Source organism: Pantherophis guttatus, chromosome 2, assembly GCF_059756535.1.
Source record: "Pantherophis guttatus breed Tessera chromosome 2, ASM5975653v1, whole genome shotgun sequence".
Taxonomy (NCBI): Eukaryota; Metazoa; Chordata; class Lepidosauria; order Squamata; family Colubridae; genus Pantherophis; species Pantherophis guttatus.
This window is the reverse complement of record NC_142064.1, coordinates 208314444-208336369: the sequence shown is the minus strand read 5'-3', so window position 1 is coordinate 208336369 and position 21926 is coordinate 208314444. Positions and strand designations below refer to the sequence as shown.

The 21926-nt window shown below is 40.2% G+C and overlaps 1 protein-coding gene across 1 annotated transcript in view; it reads right to left on the bottom strand.

The window, feature by feature from the left end:
* BSN (bassoon presynaptic cytomatrix protein) overlaps positions 1-20538 on the bottom strand; it is a 222519-nt gene extending 201981 nt beyond the window's left edge. The window contains exon 1 of the mRNA XM_034440718.3: positions 20218-20538. Within this exon, the coding sequence (XP_034296609.2) occupies positions 20218-20408 (191 nt within the window). The 5' untranslated portion in view covers positions 20409-20538. The remainder of the gene's footprint in view (positions 1-20217) is intronic.
* Positions 20539-21926: the final 1388 nt, after the last annotated feature.

The window sequence follows — 21926 nt, the reverse complement described above, 5'->3', positions numbered from 1 at the left end:
CACTGCTGAGTGGAAAATTCTGGAAAGGGTGACACAAAACCATGAAAGACAGAGCAGAGTGACAAAAAGGAAAGCATCATGACAGAAGCATCAGGCCCTCATGAGAGTCTACACTAACTTGTTGCTACTAACCTCTTTTCCTCTTTGTAAGCTGTTTAACTAGCTCAGAAGCAAATATGTTCTCCTGCTCCATTGCTCTGAGCAACAGGGACAACTGGGAACATATCTGCTTTTCAGCATACATGACAACACAATAGAAGCATTTTGTATCAAGAGTAGGATGTGATATGTACCTATCTTTATATCCTTCAGTCTGTCATGCAGTTTTCCTAGGCACAAAAGTCCTGCATGAAAATATTAGCAATTCAAGGCTATTCAGTAGAACTCATAACTGTTTCAACCTTGTCTCCATTCTTTTCAGAAATGGTTAATGGATCTCATTCCAAAACATGTTTTGCACCTCAACAGTATTCTGGCAGAAAGAGAAGCAAAACTTTTTTTATTCAAAACAGCACCACTGGGAGTTTTCATCAGATACAACATTACATCTAAGAGGCTCCATCTTGGCTGATCTTGCTAGGAAAGATCACCCAGAAAAATAAGGTTCAGGACTATTGATCCATGAATAATTTGTTATGGTTAGCTCTATACTGCATTGCCCCAAGCATGCATGTTTCTTTACAATACTTCCCAAAGGCAAAATAGAAAATAGAATGCTAGACTAGCTGTATCTTTCATGGATCCTCTTCTTGTACTGTTCTAATGTTATGCTACAATTTAAAACAGGACTAGAAGAAAAGGAAAGGATGGCCCAATGAAAAAGCAGGGAAGAAAAATCTTCCACTGTTCCATAGAAATTAAATTGTTGAAAACAAGACAGGAGTAATATATCATTGTTGATTTATGATTGTATCTATGATTTATGATCTATGACTTATCACTATGTTGTTTGTGTGTACGCCGAGAGCTTATGCACCAGAGACAAACGCCTTGTTTGTCCAATCACACTTGACCAATAAAGAATATTCCTATATATTCCTATATTCCTATATTATTACAGCAAGAAAGGAAATGAAGGCATGAAAAGCTGAATGTCGAGAATCAGTATATTTGAAAAACTGAGACAGTCAGTGGCCTGGAAAACAGGAACTTAGGAGTTCTGTGGTTAGAAGATGTAATTGCATGAGGAGGGAAAGGGGGCTGAAGTGAGGTAAGGAGGTAAAAATCTAAGATCTAAATGGAAAAGTCTGAGGTTTCAAAAAACAAAGCAAAACAAAACAAAACTCTAGAGGTGAAAGATATGAAGAGCATTAAGATGCTAGCACTATCGGATGGGTCCTTAGGTTGGGCTGCTATGGCTGAATTTTATTAATCGGTTTGAGGCAGACAGGAAAATATTTGCACATCATTAGAACACACAGAATCCATTCTCAAGGAAGCAAAACAATTCACAAGAAAGTTATACTGCAGGAATATAACTGGTGAGTTATTGTTAAGCTTTTCTGTCACATATTGCTGACTACATTAAATGTCGACAACTTTGGATGATTCAGTTAAGCCTTACCCTTTTTGCAGAATGTCTTGTAATGACTAATAACAGCTGACAGTTATGTTGCATTGATCAGAGTATGAAAAGTAGCAATAAATAAGTGAAATTATATCAGCTTGCAGTGGCTGGTGTTTATGGCTGCTATGCCAAGCAAAGCAATAACTAGAACCAACTATTTTATTCTTTGATTTGCTTGCAGAATTATATGGTTTCTGATATGTCTATTTTGATAATACATTTGCAAATAGGGGAAAAAAACATGAGCCCAGCACTTAACAGAGACACTGTGAGCCATGTAGTGTGATTTAGTGGTTAAAGATTGGGGAGACCAAGGTTCAAATCAGCCTTGGAAACTCACTGGGTGACCTGGATAGCGTATTCTTGGCCCAATACGGGGGTGAAATCTAAAATTTGTTACTACCGGTTCTGTGGGCGTGGCTTGGTGGTGGGGGTAATGTGACTGGGTGGGCGTGGCCAACTTTTTTTTTTTTTTTACTTTTAAAAGCATTTTTTCTACAACCTTAAAAGGTTGCAGAAAAAAATGCATTTAGAAGCCTCTGACGATCAGGCAACTCAGCTGGGATCGCCAGAGGCTTTTAAAGGCTTTTTTTTTCTACAATCTCTTCGCCCGAAAAAAAAGCTTTTAGAAGCCTCTAACGATCCCAGCTGAGCCGCGCGATCACCAGAGGCTTTTTTTTTACTTTTAAAAGCCTTTTTTCAGCCGAAGAGGTTGTAGAAAAAATGCATTTAAAAGTAAAAAAAAAACAGCCTCTGATGATCGCGCGGCTCAGCTGGGCATGGGGGTGGGGCACAGGGATTTTGCTACCGGTTCTCCGAACCACCCGCCACCTATCTCAAAGATTTGCTGGAGAAATAAAATGAATGGCTCCTAAACAAGCTACCTTGAGCTCCTGGGGGAGAGGAACATAGATGTATACAAACAGATAAATCACTAAAAATAATATAGCTAATAATATTTACAGTTTTGAATTTGAGCCTTCCTTTTCACAATTAGCTATAAAATGTGTATTGCAGTCACTAGAGACAAAATAATCACACTTTCATGGTCAATTACACAATTATGTGGCAGGAAACTGTAATCTGGGAGACACATTTCATCTTCCTCCTTCAGACCCTTACCAGCTTATCTATAAAATGGAGATAGAGTTGATTCTAAACTGCGTGTCTCCTGAAGGTGAAGTTGTGCCATTGCACATTGTGTGTTGTCCCAAATGTAGAAGCCCAAGCATTTTGAAAATGCTCTCACCTCATTAGCTACAAAATGAAGCCTTCTTCCAATTGGCTCCCCATATGTATAAGTGATCACTGGGACCATTTGTTGCTCTTCATGTAAGTTACCAGGTGAATGCCACCCTACTCTTGGTGATCTGCTGTCATTTCATTTCTCCTCTAAATATAGTTTTAGTAGAACTTACTTTGAAGCCTTGGGTCTATTTTCTGAGGAATTTTTATACACCCTCACAGATTAATTATCAGTGTCCTCTGGCAGCTTTCCATAAGTATTAAAGCAACCAGATTGTGAAAACAGAGGGTAGAAGACTGGGAAAAAAAGTAGAGAAAGGACAGAAAAATACCAGATGTGCATTTGTACAAAAAACACGAATAACTGTTCAAGCTAGAGAGCAAGGCAAGAGTGCAGTATTCACTGGAACAAAAATACTATCTGCTCCCTCCCCACCCCCCCAAATCCTACAATATCATTCTTTAACTGCTCTCAACAGAACTATCCTATATGTGGTAACAAAAAAGGTGGCACCTGTTATGTTTCAGTGGCTAGATTAAGGTTTTCTGAGCCATAGGCAGTTGGATAAGGCATAACAATTACATTCATATACAATAAAGAGCCATCAACTGCAGTGTCTATGGAGATTCTCAGTCATTCAGGTCATGGTTGTCCCAAAGGTGCTTTTTCAAGAGGCAACTGGACTTTCTGTTTTTTCTTTGAAGACTTTTCACTTTTCATCCAAGAAGCTTCTTCATCTCTGAATGGATGGTGGGGAATGGAAGGATTTATACTCTTTGCAGACAGCTGGTCATTTGCATTGTTTTTGAGAGTCATTGAGGCCCCCTGGAGATTTATCTGTGTCTTCAGGGTCACCTGAGTAGTGCAAATGGGTGTGGAGCCTTCTTGGAACTGTTGAAAGGGCTGGGTTGTAGACTGGAGATAGATGATGTCGAATCCCTCCTTATCTGTTGAGAGAGGGCTGTTCAATGTTGATATAAATGGCCTCTTTGACCCCTCTTTAAACCAGTGGTCCTCTCTGTCCAAAGTGTGGACTTTGCTGTCTTCAAAAGAGTGGCCTTTGTCTTTTAAATGCAGATGGACTCTGAATCTTGCCCATAGGAGAACAAACACATCAGAACAAGAGGCCATCTATGTCAAAATTGAACGGCCCCCTCTCAACAGAGGGGGTGGGTGGGGATTCAACATAATCTATCTCCAGTCTACAACACAGCCCTTTCAGCAGTTCCAAGAAGGCTCCAGATCCATTTGCACTACTCAAGTGGCTTCCACCTCCAGGTGGCCTCAATGACTCTCTAAAAGAATGCAAATGACCAGCTGTCTTCAAGGAGTATAAATCCATCCATTCCCCCACCATCCAGCCAGAGCTGAAGAAGCTTCTTGGGTGAGAAGTGAAATGTCTTCAAAGAAAAACCAGAAAGTCCAGTTGCCTCTTGAAAAAGCACCTTTGGGACATCAACGAAAGTGGTTTCAAATTTGCAATACTGGATTCACACATTGTGCCAACAAACCTAACAAAATATATTGTATCTTAATGCAATATAGGAATCCAGTGGATAGCAGTTGTATTCCTGGGAATTACTGAACAGGTATAGATTTTGGTGGACATGAGCAGGACAAGGTTCATTCTCAGGGATATTCCCTACCTGATCCATAATTATTACTAATATACAAGCTATGTTTTAGAGCCTTGTTCTGGTTCTTTCAGTTTTTAACTTCTCCATTCCCAAAGGACTCAGAACAGCTGACAAGTGCAATAAAACAATCAATATATATATATTAAAAAATCAATAGCAATATTTTAAAAACAGACAGCTAGAAAATTCCAGCCCCATTAACAAATTGTTCCCTAAGGTAAAGATGACCTTGATCACATCATTTTTTACTTCTAACATACATGTGCATTTATGTTACAGGCTGTTTAAACATTTGAAAAAAGAGCCTGATGGAACAATATTGTTAAACCTAAGAAACAAAGCATATGTATGTGCTTATGTGCATGCCTGTATGTAAGGATGTGGAGGACAAGGTTTTCAATGCAAGCAGAAAACGAGAAAACCTTGGCTACATTCAGAGCACTTCAGCGATTGAGAAAAGCCATTATCCCGTTCATGCCTCTGCTTTAGCATAGTCAATAAAAGAGAGCGCAGGCAAGCCAATGCCTACGCAGACAATTTAAGTTCTCTACTAGTAACAGAAACAGAGTCTAGTAATGTCACTCCACTGTTAGTGAACTGAAGGCAAATACAATTATTCAAATGTTTTCTAGTGTGGCAAATTTTTGTACTCTAATCATGGCATTAGTGTTAAAATAAAGTTTTAAATAATTCTTACATTTAAATCTGGCACATTCTCAAGGGGAGGTTTCAAGAAAAGGGAAGCATATATTTCCTTTCTACCCTGCAATGCTCTCCCAAGCCTATTACTATATAAAGTAATATAGAATACTGTTTGGGGACTGGTTGTACCACCTAAGGATGAGTTTTTAATGTTCCATTCCACCTATGGAGATTCTTCACTTCCACACTTCTCCAATTATAGAAGGATCTTTGAACTGAAGCATCCTGAAAGAGCTATGGGGTTTCTTGTAAGATATTGGAATGGTTCCTTCCTGTACGTCCATAACAACATAAAAAATGAATAGATAACTGAAGCCAAACCATTTCAATCAAATAGTTATCACTTGTAATACTTCCAACAACTTTTTATGACAGAAAACTGTAGTATGAAAAACACCACTCATAGAAAAGGCTGAAAAGTTAAACAAAATTTCATCTCTGACAGTATTGAGGACATGGTGACTTGTCCCTGGAAAATGGAGACCACATACCACCAGAGCCATCGAGATGCATGCGGTTTATAATCCCAGCCAATATGGGATAGTAACATGCTACAGAACATTGGCAAATAGTAAAGCATCTGGAAAAAAAACTACATCTATAATATCTACCTATTTATATTACTAAAACTCTCATATCTGTAACATTTAACTGGGCAAAATAGCACATCAAAGGACAACTTTTTCTGAACCAAATGGGCTAACTCATAAATTGTGTCCAAAATCCAGGACCCATGACTTCCTGTGGAACTGAAATTAGGAAAATCTGTGGTCACTTCAATACTGGCATGCTAGTCATGGTTTCATCCTAACCCTCTGGAGACCAGGAAGACCAGCCTCACAATCAACTGCTGAAGGGCAGTTAGCCACAGTCCAGTCAACTATCATTTTGAGTTCAAATTTGGAGTCAGAGGAGGATACCAACAATGAGCAGTCAGCACTAGACTGGTATTCAATGCATTTTGACATGAAAATGTTGTCCATCATTTGTTTGGTATTCAATGCATAAACTAGATCTTGTCAGCGTTGGCTGCCTTGTGACTCACTACATTGTTCCTTATGGGAAAAATCTGTTCAGTACTCATCATTCTTGGTAGTCATCACGCCTCCCAGAACCAATTAACAATGAGTACCAAGGTACTACTGTATACAGTTCAGGATGGACTACTTTCATGGCAGATACATCTATGAATATATTCTGAATTTTTGAGAACTTTTCAAGTATATTAAAAGCTCTATGACTGGTAAGGAAATATCTCTGAAAGGATGACTCAACAAGTCACAGGTTTTCTATTTAAATTCTGTAATCGATTCTTCCACTTAAATGCACAATTTCATATCACATCCTCTGGCAATTTATTTTAACAGTTTAGTCCGGTTCTTCAACCCATCAAGAGCATCTTGAATTCCTTTTTATCTTCTAAAATATTGATTGCTTCGCCTAAATTGGAGTTACCTACAAATTTGATAATTTCCTTCACTGAAGCTGTTTGTAAAGATGTTGACCAAAACTGGGTCACTAACAGTAGCCTATTTACTTCTCTTCAGCAGGCATTGAATACCAACTACTAACAAACCACCACAACAAACTTACCTAGATGCACTAGATGCAATAGAAACATGTGGAAAACAAAGTTTTAAGCTGATAGTTGAAAGGAATAATATGACAAGAGCCAATACATTTCTAAAGACAAAATAATACCAGGCACTAGTTTTGGAGGAAAAATGGAAATAACAAAACAACTGGTAAGTGAGAAGCAAGTACTGCATGTTTCTTGGAATAAGATGGAGGCTTAACAACATTAATCGACTAATCTGTGCAATTAATGACTTGATCATTGATTAATTGAAGCTCTGTTTTTAATCTCAGTCAGCCATCTGGGCTATTTCTCTTGGACTTGACTGTTTCTTCTATTGCCATCACTTAGATTTTGCAACAGCTGTTCAGAAAGCTTCCTTTCTGCTGAAGCATGCTATCGCTGTTACCATTTTACATTTGCTCAGTTGTCACCACACAAAACACAGCAGTGGCATGGCCCTTGTCCAGAAGATTTGCATTCTAAGATACAACAGTGGTGTTAAAAAGAATAGAGCCAGCAAGTCAGAAAAACAAATTAAAATAGATTTCTAGGAAAGATTTGAGAATTTAGTCAGCATGGGTGTTTCTATATAAGGCTTCAAAAACTGCCTGCCTAATGTAATTTGGGGGCCTAGTCTGAAGTTCTGGAAATTATCCAAGGCAGTTCATCCCATTTTGGAGGTGATCCATGAACAAGGCATCTTTTTGAGCCAGAAAGACATTTGGAATTTTGAGAGCATGTGGTAGCACACTCACGAATTGTTGTTATAGGAGTCTTGCCTACAACATGATTGTCATAGTAGGCATGCTGGCTATTTACTAAGAAGTTTAAAAAGTCACCCATCTCAATCCCCTTTAACGTTCTACTGGGATTTTTGTAGGTCCAAGCTTAAAAATAAATATGATGCTAAAGGTTGATGGTTAGTTTTGCATTGTTTTGTAACATGCAACTTCCTATTTAATTTGCTATATTAAATAAACTTTTAAGAACACAGGTGAGACAGGAAGCCTGGTGGACACAAGGAAGGTCTCTGGGAATATACTGAAGCCCACAAACACATTGTTACTTCAGTGCAAATTGATTTCTTCATTTGGAGTTGAAAGCTAAACTCTGGACCAAACATCATATAAATCAGTGAGCAAGAGGTTTAAAACTGAACTCAAGTGCCCATAACTTTGTTGTATCTGGACAGAATATGACAAAATTTGCAGAGGTACATTCTTGCCAATTTTCAGACCAATGGGGCTATTAAAGAAAAGGAGTAATATATAAAGTAATTGTGAAGATGTCCCTTCCTGATGCAGAATCGTTAGTTCTGGCAGAAGCAGAAACACAAAGAAATAATTTGTCTTTTCCGCCTTTATTGATGACTAAGCTTGGTTAAGTGGTTAATGCAACTCCTAAGCAATATTCCAGACACAATCAGAAGAGTCTGTGCAACAATGAAGTCTATAAAATTATCAAAATAATCAATATATCCTAAGATGCTATGAGCCATCATGGATTCATAGGGTCACTCTGACTGCAGGACAGTTTATTACTTACTGAATGTAATATTCCTTCTCTTTTTCCCACTTTCCACCATATCATTTAATACAAATGACAAAAGTGAGACCTCAGTTCTGTTTGAAATAGTACTGTAATGCTAACTATCATACTATACCAGAAATCCAGAAGTTAAAGTTTCATAGAAGACCAAAATGAAAAAAGATTAGAATTAGACTGTTTTGCATCTTGCCAAGAAATGAAAATCTGTTCAGAATTATCCTGCTCCATTTCACAATATGGATTTTGGCAGGATCTTCATCCATGCTCCCAACTATATATTCACTAGATATTAAGATAGTAAACAACATTAAAAGCAAAGCATTTTTGTAAAATGGCAGTGGAAGTGCACTATGGATGTCTTTACAATGGATATTTATTTATTACATTTGTATATCGCCCAATGCATTCTACATTTTCACAGCTTTCAATGAAGAAAGGAAAATAAAATTAAAAATAGTCAAAGTAACATAAACAGTCTCTCAACCCTTAACACTATCCTCCAGATAAATGAAGAGATGCTGTTTAATGTTTCTTCAGGATGACAATAGGATAGTGCTAACCTTATTTCAAGTGACAAGCTACTCCACAGTGAGGAAATGTGGAAAGAAAAACTCAAGGTTGCTGACTTGAATTTTTTCCCTTATGAATTGCATTCCTTCCTTATGGATTATTTCCCTGAGACTTTAAGAGAACAAGGAACCACACCTGTACAGCAGTGAGATAAAAAAAGAAAAAAATGAACAGATGTGGATGTTGGTGGAAGAGAGAAAGGGGAGTGCGCTGGAAACTATCAGCAGACTGTTATACACGGGGGAAGTGAGACCAAAATAGTTAGTGGAGTGAGCAATGAGCCTCGGAAGTCACTATGATGTGAAAGGAATAGCACAGCCTTACAGTCTCCCAAACCTTCCAAAGATGCAGACCAGCTACAGTCAGCCAGCAACAAGTAATTGTTTTCTTCCTCCTAGGAACCGATAAGGACTGAGAGCCAGAGGACCAACTAAGTAAAAGAGAATAATTACAGGCTAGTAATACTCCCTTTATCGATGTAAAAGGTGGGCAGTTACAGGGGAAAAAGGAAATATGTAATTTAATATGTCAATTCTATAGGAATCAAGCATTTGGAAGATCACTAGGGATGATTTCATTGATTGGATTTAAATGGATATCTTTTGGTAATAAACACTAATGGAGTGATATGAAGTTATAAAACCTTTGCTCTATTAACTTAATTGACCCTAGGCTTCAGTACAGACAAAAAACATTGATATGTGCAAGAGAAGATGGCTCTAAAATTGTCATATATGTGAAGAAATCAGACTACAATTTATTTACCATTTAATTGTTAGAATTATATTCGGCTTCTCCTCCAGGGCGTCGAGGAGACATACGTAGTGTTTCCTCTTTCAGTTTTTCCATGCAACAGCAGCCCTGGGACAGAACATGGACTGAGAGAGTGTAATTAATCCAAAGATCCCCAGTACATTTGACAAACTGAATGACAAAAAGGAGAAGTATAAAAAGTGGAAAGAGGGGCACATAACTAAGGCAAATTATCAGCAAATAGCCCGAGCCTGCAAAGATGAAGTGAGGAAAGCTAAGGCTCACAACGAATAAAGGCTTGCGACAAAAATAAAAAATAACAAAAAAAGCTTCTTCCAATATGTTAAAAACAAGCAAAAAATCCAGGAAACTATTGGTCCATTGCTGGGAGAAAGTGGCAAGAAGGTGATAAGCAACAGGGAGAAAGCAGAACTACTTAACTCATTTTTTGCATTTGTCTTTACACAAAGGAAAAAACAGTCCAACCTATCAAAAACAGCACCACAAAACAAAAAAACAAAAAACAAAAAAAAAACCAGATTAGGAACACAAGTTAAAATAGGGAAGAAAATGGTAAGTGAGCACCTGTCTAACCTAGACAAGTTCAAATCGCCAGGATTGGATGGATTACACCCCAAGGTTCTGAAGGAACTGGCAGACGATCAGTAGTGGGTTTCAAATCCCGGGGCTACCGGTTTGCTGTCTGCATGTGCAGAGCGTTTTTGGTGACGTCTGGGTGGGTGGGTGGAACCTCCTGCTGCTGCCGCTACCGGTTCGACCAAACTGGGGTGAACCGGTAGCAACCCATCACTGCAGACAAGATCTCAGAACCACTGAACTATATCTTTCAAAGATTTTAGAGCACCGGGGAACTGCCAGAGGACTGGAAAAGAGCTGATGTAGTTCCCATCTTCAAAAAAGGAAAAAAATAGATCCAGGAAACTACAGACCTATTAGTCTGACCTCAATACCAGGGAAGATTCTGGAAAAGATAATCAAGCAACAAATTAGCGAACACCTAGAAGCAAACAAAGTAATAACCAAAAGCCAACAGGGGTTTGTCAAAAACAGATCATGCCAGATTAATCTTATTGCATTGTTTGACAAAGTGACAAAACTAGTGGACCAGAGGAATGCTGTCGATATAATTTACTTGGACTTCAGAAAGGCATTTGACAAAGTAGACCATAACCTACTACTTGATATAATAGAAAAATGTGGGTTAGACAGCATCATCACCAGATGGATTTGTAACTGGCTGACCAACCACACTCAACATGTAGTCCTCAATGGAACTGCATCTACATGGAGGGAGGTATGCAGTGGGGTACCCCGGGGCTCTGTTTTAGGCCCAGTACTCTTCAACATATTCATCAATGATTTGGACGAGGGGATAGATGGAGAACTCATCAAATTTGCGGATGACACCAAGCTAGCAGGAATAGCCAACACCCCAGAAGATAGGCTTAAGATACAGAAGGATCTTGACAGACTTGAACATTGGGCGCTATCTAACAAAATGAAATTTAATGGAGAAAAAAGTAAGGTTCTACATTTAGGCAAGAAAAACAAAATGCACAGGTACAGTATACGTGGTACCTTGCTCAATAATGGTGACTGTGAGAGGGATCTTGGAGTCCTAGTGGACAATCACTTAAATATGAGCCAGCCAGCTGCCAAAAAAGCCAACACAGTTCTAGGCTGCATAAACAGAGGAATAGAATCAAGATCATGTGAAGTATTAATACCTCTTTATAATGCCTTAGTAAGGCCACACTTGGAATACTGCATCCAATTTTGGTCACCACGATGTAAAAAAGATGTTGAGACTAAGAGTGCAGAGAAGAGCAACAAAGATGATTAGGGGACTTGAGGATAAAATATATGAAGAATGGTTGCAGGAACTGGGTATGTCTAGTTTAATGAAAAGAAGGACTAGGGGAGACATGATAGCAGTGTTCCAATATCTCAAGAGTTGCCACAAAGAAGAGGGAGTCAAACTATTCTCCAAAGCACCTGAGGGTAGAACAAGAAGCAATGGGTGGAAACTAATCAAGGAGAGAAGCAACTTAGAACTAAGGAGAAACTTCCTGACAGTTAGAACAATTAATCAGTGGAACAATTTACCTCCAGAAGTTGTAAATGCTCCAACACTGGAAGGTTTTAAGAAGAAATTAGATAACCATTTGTTTGAAATGGTGTAGGGTTTCCTAAGCAGGGGATTGGACTAGAAAACCTCTAAGGTCCCTTCCAGCTCTGTTATTTTAATCCATTCCATTCCATTCCATTCCATTCTAATTTCAATTGCTGAGGGTCTCTCTAATCCTAGACCAAGACTTAACCACCACTGGTTGCTGCAAAGTCTTTTCAAGCTAATTGATTCACAGAATTTCTTTCATTCCTTTCTCGCATGAGATGAGTAGTTATATTTATAAAACAGGTTTTCTAACAGAGGTAAAATAAAATCATGATCTCTTCTTACATGGTGGTAGAATGTTGGAAATTATGAGGAGATTACTTTATGGAAAAGCAGAGAACGAGTTTATGAAGTTAGGGTCTGTGAGAAGAACAGTGAAAACCGTTCATATAGTCAAACTTTACAACAGCCAGATCCAGGTACTTGCATGAGCTGTGGAAGTTTTGATTTAGCTGTAAGGATTAGCAAGATGCTCTTAGCAGACTTATTAATACCCTGTTAGTATCGCTACCACAAATAGATCAAGGTACAGGTTTCCCCAAACCTTAAGATCTTGTTAGGAAACATGAATGTTTTTGACTGATTACTTGCAAATACATTGCTTTATAGATGTATCTCCCCAGTGTTTTTCATAACACACATTTTGTCTATATCAACAATACACTAAATTTTTAGAGAAAATACAAAACGTCCCATGCCAGTGACCATTTATTATCTCTGTAATCACTTTCCTGTTCAGATCCTATATTATGATTTATAAATGTATTTGCAGCTTGATTATTTTCATCAGTTTACATATAAATAGATCAACCTACATATCTGTTTTAACTGAGAAATATCATAAAATGCATATAGTTATATTAACTACCATAATCACAGACTTGTATATTATTGATTCTATGTATATGATTTGAAACTATCACATTTATTTATTTATTTATTTTATTTTATATTTAAATTTATATACCACCCTTCTCCCGAAGGACTCAGGGCGATGAACAGCCAAAGGTAAAAACACAAAATACAAAATTTAAAAGCAATTTAAAATAAATTAAATAATTTGGCCCAACAGTTTAAATACCCCATTAAAATTCAGGTTAAAATTAAACAATTTAAAAATTTAAAAATCAGGCCAGCCCGGCTTGGTGAAATAAGAAAGTCTTTAGGGCCCGGTGGAAAGTTTGTAAGTCCGGGATCGTCCGTATCTCCAGGGGGAGCTTGTTCCAGAGGGCAGGTGCTCCCACAGAGAAAGCTCTCCCCCTGGGGGCCGCCAGTCGACATTGTTTGACCGATGGCACCCCGAGGAGCCCCTCTCTGTGGGAGCGTACTGGCCGGTGGGAGGCTCTCGGTGGCAGAAGGCGGTCTCGTAGATATCCAGGTCCTAATCCATGGAGCGCTCTGAAGGTGGTAACCAACACCTTGAATTGCACCCGAAAGACCACCGGAAGCCAGTGCAGCTCGCGCAGGAGAGGTGTTACATGGGAGCGCCATGACGCTCCCATAATCACCCGTGTGGCCACATTCTGGACCAGTTGGAGCCTCCGGGTGCTCTTCAAGGGGAGCCCCATGTAGAGAGCATTACAGTAGTCCAGGCGGGAAGTGACGAGGGCATGAGTCCCGATCCAGAAAGGGATGCAACTGGCGAATCAGGCGGACCTGATAGAAAGCCCCCCTGGCCACGGCCGTCACAGGTTCTTCTAAGGACAGCCGTGCATCCAGGAGGACACCCAAGTTGCGAGCCCTCTCCACGGGGGCCAACGACTCACCCCAAATAGTCAGAGATGGCACCAACTGACTATATCGGGATGCCGGAAACCACAGCCACTTGGTCTTGGATGGGTTGAGCTTGAGCCTGTTTCTCCCCATCCAGATCTGCACAGCCTCCAGACACCGGGACATCACGTCAAGGGCATCATTGGGATGGTCCAGGGTGGAGATGTACAGCTGAGTGTCATCAGCGTACTGATGGTACTGCAGCCCGAAACCACAGCGGCTTCACATAAATGTTGAACAAAAGGGATGAGAGGACCGACCCCTGTGGCACCCCACATATAAGGCACCTCGCGGTCGACCTCTGACCCCCTGTCAACACAAACTGCGACCGGTCAGAGAGGAAGGAGGAGAACCACCGCAATACGGTGCCCCCATCCCTAACCCCTCCAACCAGCGCAGCATGATACCATGGTCGGTGGTATCAAAAGCTGCTGAGAGGTCTAATAGGACCAGGACAGAGGAACAACCCCTGTCCCAAGCCCTCCAGAGATCATCAACCAATGCAACTAATGCCGTTTCCGTTCTGTCTGAAGCCCGACTGGAACGGATCCCAATCTTATTTATTTATTTATTTATTTATTTATTTATTTATTTATTTGTTCGATTTATATGCCGCCCTTCTCTGGAGACTCAGGGCAGCTTACAATGCATTAAGCAATAGCCTTCATACTTTTGTATATACCTGCTTAGTAGGGCTTTCGGGGGCCCCTAAGCCGTGCTCTTTTTATACAAAGTCAGCTTATTGCCCCCACAATCTGGGTCCTCATTTTACCTACCTCGGAAGGATGGAAGGCTGAGTCAACCTTGAACCTGGTGAGATTTGAACTTGCAGTAATTGCAGGCAGCTGGCAGCTAAATGCTACTTAACAGCACTTTAGTCAGCTGCGCCACCAAGGCTCTTGAATTTCTATTCTATAGAATAGAATATAGAAATATATTTCTATATTTTCCAAGAAGCTCACAATACTCAGGATTCTATTATCTTAGCGTGAGATTTCTTATTATAAGAGACAAAAGTTGATTCAACTCATATCATAAATATGATAAAATAAATATTGCTAAATATTTATTTTATTGATGTAGCATCTGTAAGCTTATGAAATCTTTTCCAAGGATGTCTGAAATTACAGTTAGTCCTTGATTTGGGACCAATTGCTTAGTAACCATTCAAAGTTCTGACAGACTCCACTCTTAAAAGGTACATACAACCTGGTTCCGAAGTTCTGACTACCCCTGTGGTCAAATGACTGTATTTTGGGCATTTGACAGTCAGCCTGCATTTACAGCCATTTGCAGAGTCACATGGTCTCATGACCACAGTTTATGACATTTTTCCTGAAACCTCACATTTACTTTTGATTTTTGCCCAAAGTGAACCCATAGCGAATAATGGGCTCGCTTAATGACCATAGTATTCACTTAATGACTACCCACAAAAAGTCATAAAATTGGGTTGGGCACATCATAACTCCCTTTATGACATTGTGGCTTACAACCCTAATTGGCAGGCTCCATTACGGTCATAACCTGAGGACTACCTGTATCAGTGCTGTGCCCATGCTATACAAACAGGCTGGAAGGGCAGCAAGACCATTAGATTCAGTAGCAGCAGCAGCAATTTGGATTCAACCTCTGGTCAGTTCTCTCCACACCTCTTTCCCATGTTGGAGATTTTCATTGTTGGAAAAGCCACAGTGAAAGGTTGGGAGCAAAGGTTCCCCTGATCCATATCCACTTCCAAGGTGGGATGTCTAACTATGAGGTTGACACCACTTCAACTAATGCTAAGATTCTCTCCTAGAAATCAAAATATTGATCACGAAAGCAATCACAATCTTAATCTAACCATAAAATAAAACTAAAGATACCATGAATAATATTTAAAAATATCCTATATCAGTGAATCCATCTAAACATGAGTATAGAGCCCTGATGGCGAACCTATGGCACGCGTGCCACAGGTGGCACATGTAGCGATATCAGTGGGCACGCCAGCTCAGCTCTGGCGTGCATATGTGTGCCAGCCAGCTGATTTTTGGGCCTTCTGGGCCCACCAGAAGTAGGGAAACAGGCTGTTTCCTGCCTCAGGAGGGCCTGGGGGTGGGTGGGGAAGGCCCGTTTTTCTTTCTCACCTGGCTCCAGATCCTCTCTGTGCATCTGGGGAGGGCGAAAACAGCCTTTCCCACTCCCTCAGAGGCCCTCCGGAGGCCTGAAATGGCCCATTTCCCAACTCCCAGTGGGACAGGAAGTGATGTTTTTTGCTTTCCCGAGCCTCCAGAGACTCCTAGAGAGTCTCCCCCCCATTCCTGGCACGCGATGGCAAAAAGGTTAGCCATCGCTGGTATAGAGGAATAGATTCATAATGCTTCATATAAAACCCGTAACACAAAAGTCTGAAGGAAATGTAATGTATTTGTTTCATTATATCAAGATAGGAACTAACACGTTTTCTCTGGGGAGAGAAAGGTGTTACATAGCAATGATTCGGCCTAAAAAGGTACTTTTTCACTGCTACCCAGCCTCTTTTCATACTAAGAAGAGACATTTGGAAACAGAAATTCAGCATATAATTTTAAGTTATGCATGAAATAAGCTGATCCTTCTCATAATACTTCTCAAGCCCTGCAGGATTTTACAGGATTTAAAACCAACCCTTTGAACCAGGCCTTGATATGAAAACTAGGGAAAATGATAAATTACATACTAGCAGCAACAACTTGATTCTTAATTCCTACTTTACTTTATATAAAGCTTTACTTTACATTAACTGAATTGTTTAGAATGTTATTAAAAACCATTTAATGTACAAGGCGTTGCAGCCTGCAACCTAAATGGGAGATTGCTACAGCATAGTCCATTAAAACCTAACCTTCTCTATCAAGGTAGAGTCACTGTTGGCCTATTAGCATGAGCTAGAAGAAGATGCTCCATGACCTGCCTTCAGAACAAGTTGAACAGCACTCAGCAGAACACCAAAACCATTCATTGGTAGTGTTTCCACCTCATGTAGATTAAATTTCAGTATGTTGCCTGGGTGAGCAGCTGCCCCTTTAAGACCTCTGGACTTGAACTCTTGCTTTAAATTCATTGATTCTTATAGCAAATTAATTTATTTTCCCATAATCATAAACCTTCTATAAAGTCCCAAATCATCTCTTCCTTTGGTCATCTGGTTTTAAATCAACATGATCAGAACATGATTTCTTTATTTGTGCAGTTTATATAACTGCCCATTTCACAAAACAAGTGATTCTATCAATAGCCTAGGGAATTTTCACTGGCAACAAGTTAGAAAAAGACATTTATGTATCTTATAAAAAGAAAGTAACTAGTGTTTCAGATTTAAGATTTTACCCAAGGTTAATATCTTTGTAAGAAGTAGACTATAACAATGCAAAAAATAACAAGAAAAGAATAATTTACATTGTTATACTGCAATCATGTTTGGAGGAATGGAACTAATATAACTGGAGGCTACAAGCTGTCTATCTAAAAAATTAACGACACGGTTTTTTGCAAATTCATTTTGAATACCCCTCGGGGTTCTCTGTGTAGGTCTACAGTAGCAGTCCAACTTTATAATTAATACAAAAGTTTGAAAGAATTAGTCACAGGTAATAATTTTTTTATTTAGCTTTGTATGCCATTTCAACTGCATATGACTCCCCTGACATAAGTCTACCACCATAAGAAAAGATTAAAACAACAAAGATTATAACATCAGCCTAAACAAACAATAATAGTATCTTTTCTATTCACCATTATAAAGTAAGAAACTGCCTTATATCAGCTTAGAACATTGGTATGGAACTCGCTAGATACACTTGAAATGAAAGTTCAGGCAAAAATATTTTCAACCTTTCCTAGAAAAAAACAGGAATTAAACCTGAAATATTCTGCATGTAAACATGTGTTTTACTGTTCTCTTTAGCTGTTGCTTCTTATTGCTACTTCTTGCAGTAATATTGGTCTATATTAGATTTATCATGGCATACATTTAGCTTTTGAAACATACTCATAGCAATAGTATTACACTGCAGCAAATTCACTTTATAAATATGTCTTTCAATATGCAAAACAAGTTTTCTTAATAGGAAATCAGGTGAATTCTAATGCTTGAGACAATACCTTTAATTAACATTTGCAACCTAATCCCATATGGATGTTCTACAAGTCTTTTTTATTATTTTACTGCAACAATAACATGGCTACTACCTATCTATATGTGCATACACACAGACGCACACAGACACAATTGCCGATATTCATGACTTTTCCAGCACTTTCCCTAAGCAGAAGAATAAATGGCCAACCAAATAAACATTCATTAATCAGGTCAGGACATGACAGAATGCCTATTTTGAAAGAACAGGGTTCTGCTGATTGTCTGGGTCTTGGAGAAAACAATATAGTACTTCTGCACTGATGTATTAGTGTTTGGATGGCTTCCCAGCTCTCTCTTCAACCACCATGGCAGAAGTGTCACAGAAAAGCTTCAATGCGCAGATGCCTCAAAATAAGACACTCAGTACCACTTTATGGTGCATACATGAATCCAGACTGCAGAATTAAAGAAACCTTCCAAAGGCAAATAGACCCAGCTCAGAGGAACCAGATCATCCTGCTGCAGGTCCCCACATGAGATCTCTTCTTTCAATGTTATCTATACATGTGCAATATTACTCAGGCTCGCTTATACACCTCCACCATGCCTTTATGTAAATTTGCCTGAACCTTTCAACATCCATCTATTTTCATGTCTGCATGAACTTCCTTTGCATGATCACTGATGCTTGGCCTACATTTCTCTAGGCTCAGCTGGGGAGTAATGTGCAAACTTGGACCCTGCGGAATGAAATCACTGTCACAATTTAACATTATACAGAAGGCAATTCTGCTAAAAACTATGGTTTCACAAGTGAATTTAACAATTAAATGCATCATCAGACCACATATCTGAAGTGTAAAATGGATAATGCTTGCTTGAGAAAAAGAGAGGTATTCTCACAGACTATCAAACTGCACTAAATGTTCCTTCTTACAAATTTCTGTGAGAAAATCAGATGCTATGAAAAACTCAGCTCAACCAGAACAGAATGTTTTAATCACTGAAAAATAAATAAGTCTCCAATTTGGATCCAAACAAAATCTTACAATATAGCAAGCTATCTTCCAGAATTCATCATTATATTTCCCATGAAGTAATGAACTAATCAATAAACATTTGGACATTACTTTTAAAAGATGTATTTAATGTATTTCTGGCCACTTTTTCAACATTAAAAAAACTCTATATGGATATTCTTGATATTTTAGTATACACTTTGAATGCTGGAAAAGTATTACTCTCCTGATGTTTTAAACTATTTTTAAACTGCTACTAATGTTTTCCCATCTGCAGTGCTTTCCAGAACCAAAGATCTATTACTTTATGAGCATTAATAATGCTTTAAATGTACAAAACGTTTGTTTTTATTAGGGAAACAATAACAAGCATTTATATTGTAGTAAACATGGTGTGTAAGGCATCAATTACATAACTATTTTAATTTATATTCTAACTGGATACAATTAGAATAGGTACACTTTGTGCTTAAGCGTGAACGATTGTGTCTTTGTAGGCAAACATCACATCAATACGACAAATGTATATGAAATGGAAGCATGTAGAAATATTTGGGTTTGTTTTTTTTCATAACTCAAGCCGGACATATTCCTGACAATCAGCAGCTTTGGGGAAACTACTTGTGGCTCCTTAGCCACAAACCATGTCCATGCCTTTCTTTTTTGCATACCACTCATTCCATCTTTTGCTGGGTAATCAGCATCCCATTCATGTTTCTTGGCTCCCCTCTCTCTGATACTAGCCTGCACTACGGCACCCTTTGTGAAAGCAGGTCCTCATCCAGTTGATATGCACATGCTTCTCTCTTCACCTCCATCTTCTTGCCATATTCATCTTCCTACACACTAGCTCAAATTTACACACATGGGCAGATTTCTCCATTCCCTATCTTTGAAATTTTTTAAATTTAAGCTTGAATGCCCCCCCCCACTCAATATTTCCTAGCCTCGCTGTTAGATCTTATCAGAGCTCTGCTTGATACAACATCAAAGGCACAGCATAAACTGAACCTATTAGCAACATTCTCAAAATAAGACGTTTGATTCTGAAAAAAAGGGGGGTATCCGATCTGCTCTAAGGAGTTGCATCTCCCCAAACCTCAAAAACATGTATTTCCGTAACATTAGGAGCACATGGCAAACTCAGGCCAAACCACCTTTCTTTTCCTCCCATATGCACTGGTCTCAACAAGACACCCCACTATCCCCAGCCTTCTCCTGCAGCGCAGTTATAAATCACCCTAGTGCACCCCAAATTCCTCCCCTCCTTTCTCATGGGCTCCACGGATCGCGCCTTCCCTTCTACTATCCACAGCTTTCTTGCTCCCGGCTCCAGTTTACACTCAGCAGGCGACACGCTCCGCAGCATGGGCTCCCAGCTGCACTTCGCCCTTAATCCCCGCTCCTTCCAGCCCAAACTAGTCCACAGCCTCCATCCTCCTGGGCTCAGCCAACCGAAGTTGCCCCCGCGCCACTTCTCCTGCGATACTTCGCCCAGCCCGGCTAGTCTGTGGCTCCCACCTGGCGGAGGGTCCGTGAGGCTGCGCGGGGCCCGGTGCAGCGGCAGGCGCTCTGCCCGGTGGGAGCTGTCCTCCACTGCTTGGTGCTGAAGGTGGCTTGGCGGATCCAGGCGAGGTGGAGGGACCCGCGGCCAGGCCGGGGGGCAGCTGCCCCTCGGCTCCCCCGCCCTCTAAACTGGCCTCATTGCCCATGGCCAGGCAGCAGCGGTCCGGATGGAGACAAGGCTCCCCGAGCGTCTTCAGCGCAGTGCTGTCTGCGCCGCCATCAGCCTAGCACCACCATCTCCGCCTGCCCCGTCCGCACTGAGCATGCGCTCAGCTTGGAGCGCGAGCCCAGCACCCAGCCCTCCGAGAGGACGCGCTTCGTATGGGGGCGCGCGGGCGGCGCGCGGGCCCGGACCAATGGAGGCCGGCGCAGCGCTCGAGCCGGCCCCCCCGCCAGCACGTGCTGTAGCCTCGCCAATGATTGCTGAGATTCCCCCTCTTCGTTTCTCCCGCCGGCGCCTCTGGCATGCAGAAGATCCGGATTGCAAAACGCGAGCGGAGCGGGTCTTGGGGCGCCGTTACCACCAGGCAGACGGAACAGACCCACCCGGGCAGAAGCAGCCAAGCCCGGAATGGATTGTCTCGCTGTCCTTTTGCTTTTGGGGGCGGGGGAGGTCTTCATTGGCAACTCACGCTTTTCGGAGTCCTCTCACTCAAAGCAGCTCTTCAGACACATTGGAAACTAATCAAAGAGAGAAGCAAACTGGAAGTAAGGAGAAACTTCCCAGCAGCGAGGACAATTAACCAGTGGAACAGCTTTGCCTCCAGAAATCGTGGGCGCTCCATCACTGGATGTTTTTAAGGAGAGTCTAGACAGTCACTTATCTGAAATAGTATAGGTTCTCCTGCTTGACCTGGGGGCTGGATTAGAAGACCTCCAAGGTCCCTTCCAGTTCATTCATTCTATATATAGCAGATCATGTGCCCAATCAATATCTTTTAAGAGGACATCATTCCATGTCAAGTGGTCTGGGGGTCCCTGCTTGACTATCACTGATTTCGATGAATTGACAAATGGGCCCAATTGATTATGTTCACTATTCATGGCATACATCATCCCCCTCTTTGTGACTTTATTTACACAACAATATAGTTTACTACTAGCACCGTTTATATTCTCTTTTGAAAGGGACACCTTCCAGAAGTGTTGGACCTCAGCTCCCATAATTCCCAACCGGCATTGCTGAAGAGCTTCTGACAAAATTAGAGATGTTGATGTCCAATGTGTCTCGAGGGCTGGAAGTCTGATACAAAGCTTCTGCAGACATACTGTACAGAACTAGGTGTGAATAGCAAATTCAGACATAAAAAGGGCAACTATTAATAATATGGTGCTCTTGGGTACCAAATTCCAATTCTTTAAAAAAACAAAAATTACAGACATACTTCCTGTTAACTTTATGAACTTGTATTGAATTCTTGATTAGTCTGTAGCCTGAATATTGTGTTCTCAGGATTGTATATTACTAATAAATGTTTGCTTGTTTTCCCTTAATTTCAATACCTATCAGAATTTTTTCCTGTTTCTAATAAATGAATCATCAATCACTCTTACAATTTGGTGTGTACCACATTTAAGTATGCTGTCCTATTCATTATATTGCTTTTTTTAAACAAAACTTGAATATTTATTTTGGCTTGAGAAAACAGATTAATACTAGGATT